This window comes from Dendrobates tinctorius, unplaced genomic scaffold, assembly GCF_039654945.1.
Source record: "Dendrobates tinctorius isolate UK_male_01 unplaced genomic scaffold, ASM3965494v1 ptg000164l, whole genome shotgun sequence".
NCBI classification, from domain to species: Eukaryota; Metazoa; Chordata; class Amphibia; order Anura; family Dendrobatidae; genus Dendrobates; species Dendrobates tinctorius.
The window spans coordinates 1,959,162-1,972,497 of record NW_027361831.1 but is presented as its reverse complement, the minus strand read 5'-3'; the positions used below and the strand labels follow the sequence as shown (position 1 = coordinate 1,972,497).

The 13,336-nt window shown below is 39.1% G+C and overlaps 1 protein-coding gene across 1 annotated transcript in view; it reads left to right on the top strand.

Moving 5' to 3' along the window:
* Positions 1–5,458, top strand: part of LOC141052982 (uncharacterized) — a 159,443-nt gene extending 153,985 nt beyond the window's left edge. The window contains 4 exon segments of the mRNA XM_073550310.1: positions 1,590–2,500; positions 2,613–2,622; positions 2,732–3,406; positions 3,409–5,458. Of these exon segments, the coding sequence (XP_073406411.1) occupies positions 1,590–2,500; positions 2,613–2,622; positions 2,732–3,406; positions 3,409–3,770 (1,958 nt within the window). The 3' untranslated portion in view covers positions 3,771–5,458.
* Positions 5,459–13,336: the final 7,878 nt, after the last annotated feature.

Below are 13,336 nucleotides of genomic sequence, written 5' to 3'. Positions count from 1 at the left end.
CTTGGATGTTAGGGAAACAGTGCTCAGGTACCTGGACGCAACCAGGCCTTGGAGGCAGGATAATAATCTCTTTGTCCAGTTCAGAGGCCCTAATAAGGGGAAAAAGGCATCGAAATCCACAATAGCAAGGTGGATTAAATCCGTTATTAGCACAACGTATAGAGCACAGGGTCAGAGCCCCCCAGGGAGACTTAGAGCCCACTCAACTAGGGCCATGGCCACATCATGGACAGAGAGGGACGGAGCCTCGGCAGAACAAATCTGCAGAGCCGCATCTTGGGCCAGTCTCAGTACGTTTTCTAAACATTATAAATTAGACGTGGCCTCCGCACAGTTGGCTTTTGGGAGAAAGGTACTCCACGCGGTAGTCCCACCCTAGGACCAATATTCTTTGGTACTACTCCAGGTGTGCTGTCAGGTGGTGACCTGGAAAACGGTAATTAGACCTACCGGTAATTGTGTTTCCAGGAATCCATCCTGACAGCACTATTAGTTCCCTCCCGTTAAACGTGTCCATGCAATTGTGATGTAACATGTGTATGGAAAATGTTGGTTTGAATAAAATTTATTTTTTGTCTAAATCCATCCAGAGGTGTTACTTTGTGAAATCACTGTGGGATGGTAGAGGGAGGGTCCTTTTAGACTCTCGTGGTTTCCTGTCCCACTACGGAGGAGAAGGATGTCCTCCAGGTGTGCTGTCAGGATGGATTCCTGGAAACACAATTACCGGTAGGTCTAATTACCGTTTTCTGTCTTCTCTAGTGTTAGCTGTCCCTCCTAGCTTTGCATTGTCTTCAAATTTGATTATTTTACGTTCAGTTCCCTTAGCTATATCATTTATAAAAATGTTGAGCAACACTGATGGCAATGATATATTACTCTGGGTGTTCTCCTTAATATGACAATATTCTAACTATGGTTGTACACGATTATTTGGCCACATGGCAGTGCTCAGAAGAGAAGGACATTTGGATATTGAAACACACATTTGCTGGAATGGTTGTTCAGACACCTTACCATGCAGAAACTAGAACAATAGAAAATCCCATCAATTGGAATTTATATGGTAGTGACTATTTTGACCCCATAGGCACTTTTTGGTATTTGGCACACAGTGGATGTTGCAGAGTAAAGTTCATCCTGCTACAGCAATACTAGACATGTGGATACTAAGTGCAGTTTGGGCACACTGCAAGGCTCAGAAGGGGAATTGCTGTATTGGTTTATGGAAGCCATGTTGCTTTTCAAGAGTCAGTAGAAATGTGGAAACCTATTTTACCATCATGGACCTATGTAGGAGCCTTGCTTTTTGCTGGATGAGTAGAAGTTTTAATTGGTATAATTTTTGGATACACCATGTGTTTGATTTTATGGCTTTTGATTCCAATATTTGGGAGGCAGTATGTACAAAGACAGTGGAAAATCATGGTCTACTGCTTCATGGCTTAAGGTCTACTGTTTAATTGTGAACTGCTATTGTCTTACTGAATAATTTGAATTGAGATATTGCTATCCATCTTTCATGTACGAATATTGTAAAATTATAATTAACAATGTTTTATTCAAAAATATTTCATTCTACTTTTTAGCAGATGACAGTAGCAGGAGATCAGAGGGACATCTGACATCTTATTTAAAATCGGATGACCTTTGTAGCACACAAGAAACAAAAGAAGATAAAGATTTTTCAGATAGACCTTCATCTTCTCGCAGTGAAGATATATCATCTGATCCTGTTAAACAGGTCCTATCTTCTGATTCATCACGGGAATATTTTAACAGCAAAACAAATCTTGTGAAACAGATGAGAACTCACACACTGGAAAAACCATATTCATGTTCAGAATGTGAGAAATGTTTAGCATCTGAGTCACATCTTACTGTACACGAGAAAATTCACAAAGGGGAAAAGTCATATTCCTGCTTGGAACACGGGAAATATTTTAAACAGAAATCAACTTTTGTTAGACAGGAGAGCACTCACACAAAAAAGAAGCCATATTCATGCACAGAATGTGGGAAAGTTTTTAAGTATAAATCACGTCTTGTTGCACATGAAAGAATTCACACAGGGGAGAAGCCATATTCATGCTCAGATTGTGGGAAATATTTTAGCCAGAAATCAATTCTTGCTGGGCACCAGAGAATTCACTCAGGAGAGAAGCCATATTCATGTTTAGAATGTGAGAAATATTTTATGCTTAAATCCCATCTGGTTAGACACCAGAAAATTCACACAGGGGAGAAGCCATATTCATGTTCAGCATGTGGGAAATGTTTTAGCCAGAAATCGCATCTTGTTGTACACCAGAGAATTCACACAGGGGAGAAGCCATATTCATGCTCAGATTGTGGGAAATATTTTAGCCAGAAATCAATTCTTGTTAGACACAAGAGAATTCACACAGGGGAGAAGCCATATTCATGCTCAGAATGTGGGAAATGTTTTAGCTCTAAATTAAGTCTTGTAAGACATATGAGAACTCACACAGGTGAGAATGTTCCATGATGGGTATACCCCAATACAGCATAATCATAACTTATGATGGATGTTGCATACTTAATCCTACACTTGGGTCCCGTTTTATTAGCCAATTTCGATCCAACATTAGATGAACATTTGTAAAATTCTGTATGCTATATTTGAGCAAAAAATAGTATAAGATTTTGTTTATTTGATCCCACTTCATTCTCCCATATACTTTTTCCTGTTCCCTCATTATGGCATAAGATATCCAGGATAATATCTTACTATTGCAATTATTCAGTAACAAATCGGATGTTTTTTGTTTTTTTTTTAAATCTCCCTTTTTCCATAAAGTTAAACAGGTCCTATCTTCTGATTCATCACGGGAATATTTTAACTGCAAAACAAATCTTGTTAAACAGATGAGAACACACACACTGGAAAAACCATATTCATGTTCAGAATGTGAGAAATGGTTTGTATCTGAGTCACTTCTTACTGTGCACAAGAAAATTCACACAAGGGAAAAGTCATATTCCTGCTCGGAACACGGGAAATATTTTAAAGAGAAATCAACTCTTGTTAGACAGGAGAGCACTGACACAAAAAAGAAGCCATATTCATGCTCGGACTGTGGGAAAGATTTTAAGTATAAATCACGTCTTGTTGCACATGAAAGAATTCACACAGGGGAGAAGCCTTATTCCTGCTCAGAATGTGGAACACATTTTAAACTGAAATCTCATCTTGCTAGACACCAGAGAATTCACACAGGGGAGAAGCCATATTCATGCTCAGATTGTGAGAAATATTTTAACCAGAAATCAATTCTTCTTACACACCAGAGAATTCACACAGGAGAGAAGCCGTATTCATGCTTAGAATGTGGGAAAGATTTTAAGCTTAAATCCCATCTTGTTATACACCAGAAAACTCACATGGGGAGAAGCCATATTCATGCTCAGATTGTGGGAAATATTTTAGTGAGAAATCAAATCTTGTTAAACACCAGAGAATTCACACAGGGGAGAAGCCATTTTCCTGCTCAGAATGTGGAACATATTTTAACCAGAAATCACATCTTGTTAAACACCAGAGAACTCACACAGAGGAGAAGCCATATTCATGCTCAGACTGTGGGAAAGATTTTAAGTATAAATCACATTTTGTTGCACATGAAAGAATTCACACAGGGGAGAAGCCTTATTCCTGCTCAGAATGTGGAACATATTTTAAACTGAAATCTCATCTTGTTAGACACCAGAGAACTCACACAGAGGAGAAGCCATATTCATGCTCATAATGTGGGAAATATTTTGGCTCTAAATTAAATCTTGTAAGAGATGAGAGAACTCACACAGGTGAGAATGTTCCATGATGGGTATACAATACAGCATAATCATAACTTATGATGGATGTTGCATACCTAATCCTACACTTGGGGTGCTTTTTGTTAGCCAAATTTGATCCAACATATGATGAACATTTGTAAAATTCTATACTCTATATTTGAAGAAAAAAATAGTATAAGATTTTGTTTATTGTTAATTGATCCAACTTCACTCTCCTATTTACTTTTTCCTGTTCCATCATTATGACATTAGATACCCAGGATAATATTATCTTACTACTGCAATTACACAGTAACAAATAGGTTTTATTTTAAAAATATCTCTTTTTCCCTAAAGGGTTTTTTCCCCATGAACAAAGTACATTTTAATCAATAAATCTTGGAGTAAAAATAAGTTTCACAATTGGATGTGTTAAAAGATTGCTCCTGTGCGGAGAGAACCTTATAAATGTGCCCCTGCTGTGTACTGTGTAATGGCTGTGTCTGACCGTACAGGGACATGGTCTGAACATACCACATGTCCTGGGAAGGGGAAAAAACAATAGGATATAGACAGGACAAGGTGGGATCACAGCTGATTCTACCTGTGAGGTCAAATATTTTAACTGGAATTGAGATGTTTTACCTCGCAGAATCTGTGATGCCACACTGTCCTGCCAGTATACTCTCTTTTACTTCCTCACCTGCCCAGGAGCTGTGATCTGTTAAGACCATTTTCCTCCATGGTCAGACACAGACATTACACAGTACACAGCAGGGGCACATTTATACGATTATCTCAGCACAGGAATATATTTTTTTTTAACATATCCAATTGTGGAACTTTATTACTCCAAGTTCTCTTGATTAAAATATACTTTGTACAGGGGCCAACAACTGAAAAGCCCGCTACTGCAATTATAGCTATGAAAAACACAAAGGAATTCAGAACTGGCAATCCCCCTCTTCTAGAGATAAAGCAGCCTAAGTGTACGCTGGATGCTTCTCCAAATATGGTTTTAGAATAAATTTTGTGATTTTATTTTAAATACTTATTTAGTATCCTTTTTGGGCTATTTGAAAGCACTAACAAAATACTAGGAATATACTGTATATTTTTTTTTAATCAGATATTTTTATTTCAAATTTTAAGGAGAAATTACAATAAAACACCCTCCATACCTTTCCTTTCTCCCGATCTGGAATGCTAGCATTCAATTATCTATAAAGAGACCCCCTGTACAGAAATATTGGGGCTTCAGCAACATCATATGTTATACAGAAGAATAGCGCTATCTCCATAGTTCTCTGTACAAGGACATATAGATCAGACAAGGTCTCATATTCAGGCAGTTTCTATTATTCTCAATCGCTCTTTATATGAATAAGATCAGTGAGTCTTATTATACCGAGCAGAGAATCTCCTGAGACAAAGACCCCATCCCGATCTTACACACTGGAGGTCAGGCCCGGAGTATCCAGCTACGGGGCCCGGATTCTCTCATTTTTGACTCTAGTGCTTCTTGTAGAATAAATCCCTTTCTCATACAGTCCTGTAGTAATGACTTTGTTAATGACGTTTTGTAAGAGGGTGAATCTGAATCCAACTAAATGTTATCAATTTATGTGTAAGAAACAATAAACGTCCTACCGCAGTTTTACCATGTGTGTAGTGTCATTTCTTTAACCCTAACAAAAAAAGCTTGGGGTCTCCGACCAAACCTGCTGATTATGGTATATTTTCAATTGTAGGTTGGGCCACTCAACACTGTCAGCTGCTTTGTGCGGCATCCAATGAGAATATGGTCCCTCCTCTCTGATTATCTGATGGGATCTGAAGGCTTAAGAGATGCCTAATATTTATGGAGGTGGAATTATCAGACATAAATATGGTTTTCTACTGATGTATGATTGGATATAGAATATAGTATTATCCACTATCTATTGGCCAGTACTTTTCCCAATATTTAGACATAAGCTGTCTAAAGAGAGACAGTTCAGTGTGAGCCTGGTAAGAAGGCATCTTTCCCAGACTTTGGCAAGACAACAACAATGGTGTACTGCACTGTTAGTGGCAAAGATCCCCTAACCAGACATTTATTAAACACGTCCACTAGCTTGGGTGACAAAATATCTTTATTTCTTTTGTATATTTTCCTTGGAAGGCCATCCACCCAAGGAGGATTTTCAGTGGTCATAGATCCTATAGTTAAAATGGTTCCAAGATTAGAGAAGCTTTAGGAAAGTCTCTTGATTCCATAGATGGTGTTGCCAGTTTGGCCTGATGAAGAAATGACATGACCTCATTCACTGTTTGCGATACTGTAGAAGCATTTTCTCAGTATGGTAGGTGAATCATGTAGTAGATGAGCGATATGTACAACTCCTTGTTGGGGATTAGTTACATTTTCCCATTCTTCAAAATGTTTAAAGAAGAATTATTTCCTATCGGCCATGACCATCCGGTAGTTTTAGTCTGTGCTCTGTGTAAACTGTCCTAGGTTCTCTCTAAAGGGTCTTGCACAAATCTGTCTTAAGCCTCCCTCAGTGTCTGGTGTAAGGGCTCACATTTATCTTATTTATACTCTTTAATGGCTCCCCTAAAATCTTCTTTCATTGTTTCACATGCTCCATGCATCGAGGCCGTCCCCTCGTGCATCCGAAAGCATTCAGAAGGTGGATTCCCTATTGCTCCCCACTATCAATCACTGGTAAACAAAAAGGCTTAGTTTCCAAAGTTTAGGTATCATAACCCCATATATATCGGAAACTTAGGACCACTATGAGAAGAATGATCTGACAATGTTCGAGAAAGAAGGCCAATACTATGTATGGATATGGAAATTTGCATACATCCAGTATTCTTGTAAGTTAATATTTTGTGTCACACCCTTTGGTATAAATAACTGTAAATAACTACAGATGCTTGCCATACCCATCAACAAGCTTCTTTCACCTTGCATGTGGTGCAGGGTGGTAGCCATTGGCAAGATACTAGTCTCTTGCACCCCTGATCATTACATGAAGGTGGGGGTCCTGGCTCGGTATGTGGACTTGTGCTATGAGGGTGCTATGCCCATGCAGGCCACATGTAACTAATGATAATGATTTGCCAGGACCAGAAGTTTGACAGTTCAATGAAGGAGACCATAATTCAAAAATAAACATTTTACTGAACCGGACCTTGGTAGGCATCATATACCAAAGACATCGGGTATAGTAGTAGATTTGGTTTCCAGTACCATCTCTATCGTGATGACACCCAATTATACGCTTCCTCTCCTGACATCACACCTGCCTTTTTAGAAAACACCAGAGATTGTCTAAGCGCTGTGTCTAACATCATGTCCTCACTATATCTGAAACTGAACCTGTTAAAGACTGAACTCCTTGTGTTTCCTCCCTCTACTAATGTACCTATACCTGACACTGCCATTTCTGTGTGTGGTTCCACTATTACTCCCTAGCAACATGCCCGCTGTCTTGGGGTCATACTTGACCCGAGCTTTCCTTTGCCCCCCACTTCCAATCACTGGCTCGATCTTGTTATCTGCATCGCAGAAACATTTCTAGAATTCGACCTTTTCTTATTTTTGACTCCGCAAAAACTCTTACTGTTTCTCTTATTCATTCTCGCCTTGACTATTGTAACTCTCTTCTAATCGGCCTCCCTCTTACCAAACTTTCCCCCCTTCAATCTGTCTTGAATGCCAGGATCACATTCCTCGCCAATCGTTACACTGATGCCTCTACCTTGTGCCAGTCCTTACACTGGCTACCCATCCACTCCAGAATCCAGTACAAACTTATTACCCTCACCCACAAAGCACTCCATGGATCAGCACCACCCTACATTTCCTCCCTCGTTTCAGTCTACCACCCTACCCGTGCCCTTTGTTGTACTGATGACCTCAGGTTAGCATCCTCAATAATCAGAACCTCCCACTCTCATCTCCAAGACTTTACATGTGCTGCGCCATTTCTTTGGAATACACTTCCCAGGTCAATACGATTAGTCCCCAATCCCTACAATTTTAAGCGTGCCCTGAAAACGCAATTATTCAGACTGGCCTACCGCCTCAACACATTAACCTAACTATCCCTGTGTGGCACAGTCAAAAGTTTTACCATAACCAGGTTCCCCATATCATGTTCCCACATGCTTTATGCGTCTATCAGCCCTCTGTGTCTGTACTGTTACACACTTAACATTATGGCTGGTCCATACAATCAGGGCAATTGTTACCACCAACCTTTCGTGTCTACCTTTTTTCCTCATAGATTGTAAGCTTGCGAGCAGGGCCCTCATTGCTCTTGGTATCTGTTATGATCTATGTGATTATTGTTATGCTGTAATTTCTATCGTCTGTACAAGTCCCCTCTGAAATGTAAAGTGCTGCGGAATATGTCGGCGCTACAGAAATAAAATGTATTATTATTATGTTTAAAGTTTTCTAAACAATGCAGAGCATTTTCCACACAGTTTCAATTCCTTCTTTACTTATTTATTCTCTTTCTACCATTCCCCTTTACTTCACCACAACCCAGCTCAGTATTACAGACCAGACTGTTAGAGTCCTATTCTCAACCCATGATGCCGCATCCTTTTCCCATTAGTAAAGTTGCTTTGTCAATATGGCCGGTACTTATCTCTTCTGTCTCTGATGCTCTACAACTCCCACCTGGGGTATTCTACTCATCTCACCCACTGTGTCCCATTTAGGCCCATTACCTTTCTGAGTTATAAACCCTAGACCGCACTGATAAGTGTCCTGGCCCAGGACCCATGTCCAGGACTGCCACTAGGAATTTCAGGGCCAATACTGGCAACATTTTCGGGGCCCCCTTGAGACTCCGCCCAGGCTCCACTCCAGCCCTGCCCTCCACCCCTCGAACTGTCCACAGTCCCACTGCTCTCTCTTGGAAAACTTCTCACCAATCACACATTAACAGTTCCCATCAGCAGATCACACATATAGTCAGCAGCTTTTGTTTTGGCCAAAAGATTTTTTTAAGCCGCCACCACGACAAAGTAGACTCTTTTAGCCGGGCCCCACTCTACTCTAACCTATTAAACATTTGCTAAAATATCTAATACAATTTAGATATATTTTTATTTAGTTTTCAATTTTTAAAATGACCAATAATATCACATACAAGGGACAAATACCACCATACCATGACCAGACCTCATATTACTAACACAGTGACTGAATAATAGCACATACAAGGAAAAATATCACTACACCATGACTCGACAAAATATTACCACCACATAGTGACTGAATACTACAATACTGATCAGTAATAAAAAAAAAACACAATACTAATATCACCATAAGGGCTCATACTCACTTGCGAGAGACTCACATGATTCTCTTTCGAGTCTCTCGCATGAAAATCTGGCACTGCCGCCAGCACTGGGACCAGAGCGTGCAGCTACATGCATTTCTATGCAGCCGCACACTCCGATCCCAGTGCCGGCGGCAGTGCCAGGTTTTCATGCAAGAGACTCGCATGAGAATCGTGTGAGTCTCTCGCAAGTGAGTATGAGCCCTAAGTGCCATTATACACAGGAGATCTGTATTTAGTATGCAGTGTCTGTGTACAGGTAATACAGTGATCACTGGTGACATTGTACACAGGACCACTGTATATAGTGTATAGTGTCAGTGTATAGGTAAACCACTGACTCACCAGTGACATCTCTAGATGAAGTCTTTTATCTTCATCCAGCACAGACCACCGTCACTTCTTCCAGCCAGGGCTCGTCTCTGCAGGAAATAACACAGCTATCTAGAGCTCCGCCTGCAGAACACATTACTTATTTTTTTCCCAATCTCTACACTACACCACATGAAGAAAAAAAGGCATTAAAATTACACACTTTAAAAAAAAATACAAGTTTGGCATTGCCGTGTAAAGAAACATCAGATCAAAATATAACATAAGATAATCCGATTGGTATACGGTGTAATGAGGAAAAAAATTAAAATGCAAGAGTTAAGTTTTTTTGGTCGCCGCAACATCGCAATAAAATGCAATAATAGGCGATCAAAACATCGTATCTGCCCCAAAATGGTATTAATAAAAATGTCAGATCTGGGCGCAAAAAATAAGCCACCACCCATCCCTGGCTCAAAAAAAATTAGTATGTTACGGGTCTTAGAAAATGGAGACAAAACAAGAAAGCATTTTGAGGACAAACTTCTCATTTTTTTCACCACTGAAATAAAAAAAAAAACCTAAACATGTTTGGTATCTTGTATTGCCAACTGTTTAGCAATAAGGTTCGGATATGGCTTTAAAGAAGGCTGCTACTTGGATATAACACAATTTTATTATACAATGATTAATTTAAATGATAAAACACCAAATTAATGAAATATATGACAATGATATAATATTACGGGTAATAGAAAATAGTATGATATTACGTATACTTATATATTCAAACTGCAAAGATTTTAGTACATATACTTACATCAGAAAGAAGGAAAGAATAGAATCTTCACTAGGGGCATTTACGTCATCTGTCCGGAAATACTTCAACTGGAGGAGCAGTCAGCGAAGACAGAGAATGCTTTCCTAGGATCTACACTGTGGAGAGCGTCCTCTCACACAGGTCCACAAGCTCCTGCCTCTTCTGACTGCCTCCCCAGCTTTTATATGCTTTAAACAAAGGTCTACACAATATAATATTGTGTAATCATGAAAATACACAAGTTAGTTGTCTGATGTTCCAATCACATGACAGTGGCCAGCTATCATGAATAAATCACATCAAGCAAAACCTGCCTCTTCGGACTATTTACTATTGCCCTAACATTTACATATGATAAGAGTAAATCATACACCAGAACAAAGTTTCCAACAATATGCTATGATCAGAACCCTAGAACAAAATATATATATTTCAGACTACAGTTAAAGAGATGTTTAAGATTGAATACACTATAATGGTTTCAGATCGCCAACTATATTCCCGGTTCTACATTAGGCTTCCCCAGCCATATTTCTATAGCCTTATGTATAATAATCTGCAATTGTCTATATGCCTAGTCCACTTTTAACCCCCATATGACACAAATATCAGATGATGCCTTGTCAATATACTCACACCATTCACTGCTCTTAAAATTCAAGTAAGTCAACAGCACACACAAAGGTTAATCCTTTCCAGTAATCCAGATTAAACACACTGTTTGAACAGACCTTGTCTTTTAGTATACTCAACACTAAAACTGCATCATGGGTCTGATCTCATGAACCCTGGTTTCCAAGAACTGGATATGGGGCCTTCAAATGCTGACATTACAGGTTAATTTCAATATGGACTAATCAATATATTACAATATGTAGGCTATAAGATATCCATATTTTTATTAGCACCACAATCCACCCTTGGATATCTTATAGCCACACATTATTTATCCAACAACAACAAACCAATGCATGCATAATACAAATTACTCCTTAAAGCTATCCTAGAGCTAACACCTGACCCACTAGTTATATTAGTTGGAATATAACGAAAAGTGATATTTCCAAAGGAAAACATCCCACCTCTAGGCAATCTTACATGTTTTGTAAATGATGGAGAGATCACTATTGCCCGCCCTCATAACTGGAGCCACATATAATAGCCCTCTCCCCATCCCCAGTCTGATTCATCATATTTAAATGTTTATCACAAGTCCACTGACAGCATGGATCAGCTGGCATTATTCTTGGAATCCTTCTGTTAATCATTTCTCCCATTAGACATTTTCTTCAGTACAGTTCACACTTTGGGTCACATCTTCTTGGTCTTTGCCCTTCAAAAATGGCTAGTGTCCACTGAGCCAAGTAAAGCCATAGATTCTGTTTGGTTTTCAGAAATCCACACTTTCCATAGCTGGCATCTGTCTGAAGATTGCTTGGCTCTTGAAAGCAGTCGCACAAGATGTAAGCAATAATGCAACACTTACAGATCAGATTTTGATCTAAAGGGAAAACATTATTATCTGAGATCACATTGACTGCTACTTGAGAAATGACTTGAGCAGATGCAGGACACCTAATTGATTCAACCAAATTTTAGAAATCCACTGGCTGAGCTATTCTAGCTTCTCTCTGTATTATTGACATGTCACTTTAGTCAATATTCATACATTTCTCCTGGGTAAATCTGATCTATCACATTACCTCCATTCATTGAAATATCAAACATAACTGTTCAAGATACATCTTACAAATGGATTTTACAAACCTATTATGTTAAAATAAAGATTAAAGACATACATAAAAATAAACCACAACTTTTAGCTAAATACAGTCCGATTCACCACAATGGGATGATTACTTATTTAATTGTTTGCAAACAATTATTTTAACCTTTAAGCTCATTGCCTAACCCCATGTCTTATATATAGATAAATATATTGAATCCGATTCCTCTGGAAAACTGGTTTGTCCAGTCTGAAGAAAAAAAACATAAGAAAAGGTTATAATAGGTACAAGTCAAAAACTGCATTTTGTCCTTATCCTATCTGGACAAAAACAAACAAACAACCTCACTGGATTGTCTTAAAAAATAACCCAGGAATGATGACTGGTGACCCATGTAAAATGATCCAGCCCCATAGACAGAACACAGGAATAGTAGCACCGTCTTTTTGGGGTCTACAATATGACAAATTCTGCTCTTTCCCAGTCTCACTCTTATTCACCATTGGGATCTGCATTTCTTGCGACTTTTGTGCAATTGTAGCAAAGTCGGCTTTTCTACGTGAGTCTGTAAATTCAGTATCACAGATGGCAAGTTCTTCCTTATTCTCCATACTATCAATATTCTGGTGCAATGAATGGCTCTCTGGTCTGGTATTACAAAAACGTTTAATGTGGCCCATCTTCCCACATTTAAAGCAATACCTAGGCCTGTAAACAGCAGAAACATTCTCGGATACTTCATCCTGCTCTTTTGACTTAAGACACCACTCAGTTAATAGTTTTACAAATCTTTCATATGAACTGGTATTTCTTAGAGACACTCTTGTGGCATAATCTACATTACAATGATTTGCCATTGAAAATAGAAAACTAGGATCATTCTGAGACATATCTGGATGATTGCAAACATTTCTTACAATGCCAAATAATTACTACAGAACAACATGGGATCATCAAATCGCCTGAATCTGAACATTGCCGGGGCCTTGCCACCCCTAGTATTTCTTCTACTTAAGGTAGATTGCAACTCAGATCTATTAGACACACTGCAATCTTCTACCTCATTCTGGTTTTGCTTCCCTGTAGCTGTCTCTACCACCTGGGTCTGGCAAATATGATGAGCTTTAAATGGGTTAAGAAGAGGATCCATTTCCATCTCCCCATTAAAATGATCATCCCCCTGTTCTGGGTTGGTGACAGTTTTGGAGCCAGTTGACTCCTGTGCATCGCCATTCCACTGATCTGGGTTCCTCTCCATCTCTGCTCTGGCCAAAGCTTCATTCCTGTTCACCTTCCCCCCTCTTCTTTCTGCGCTTATACTGTTTTAC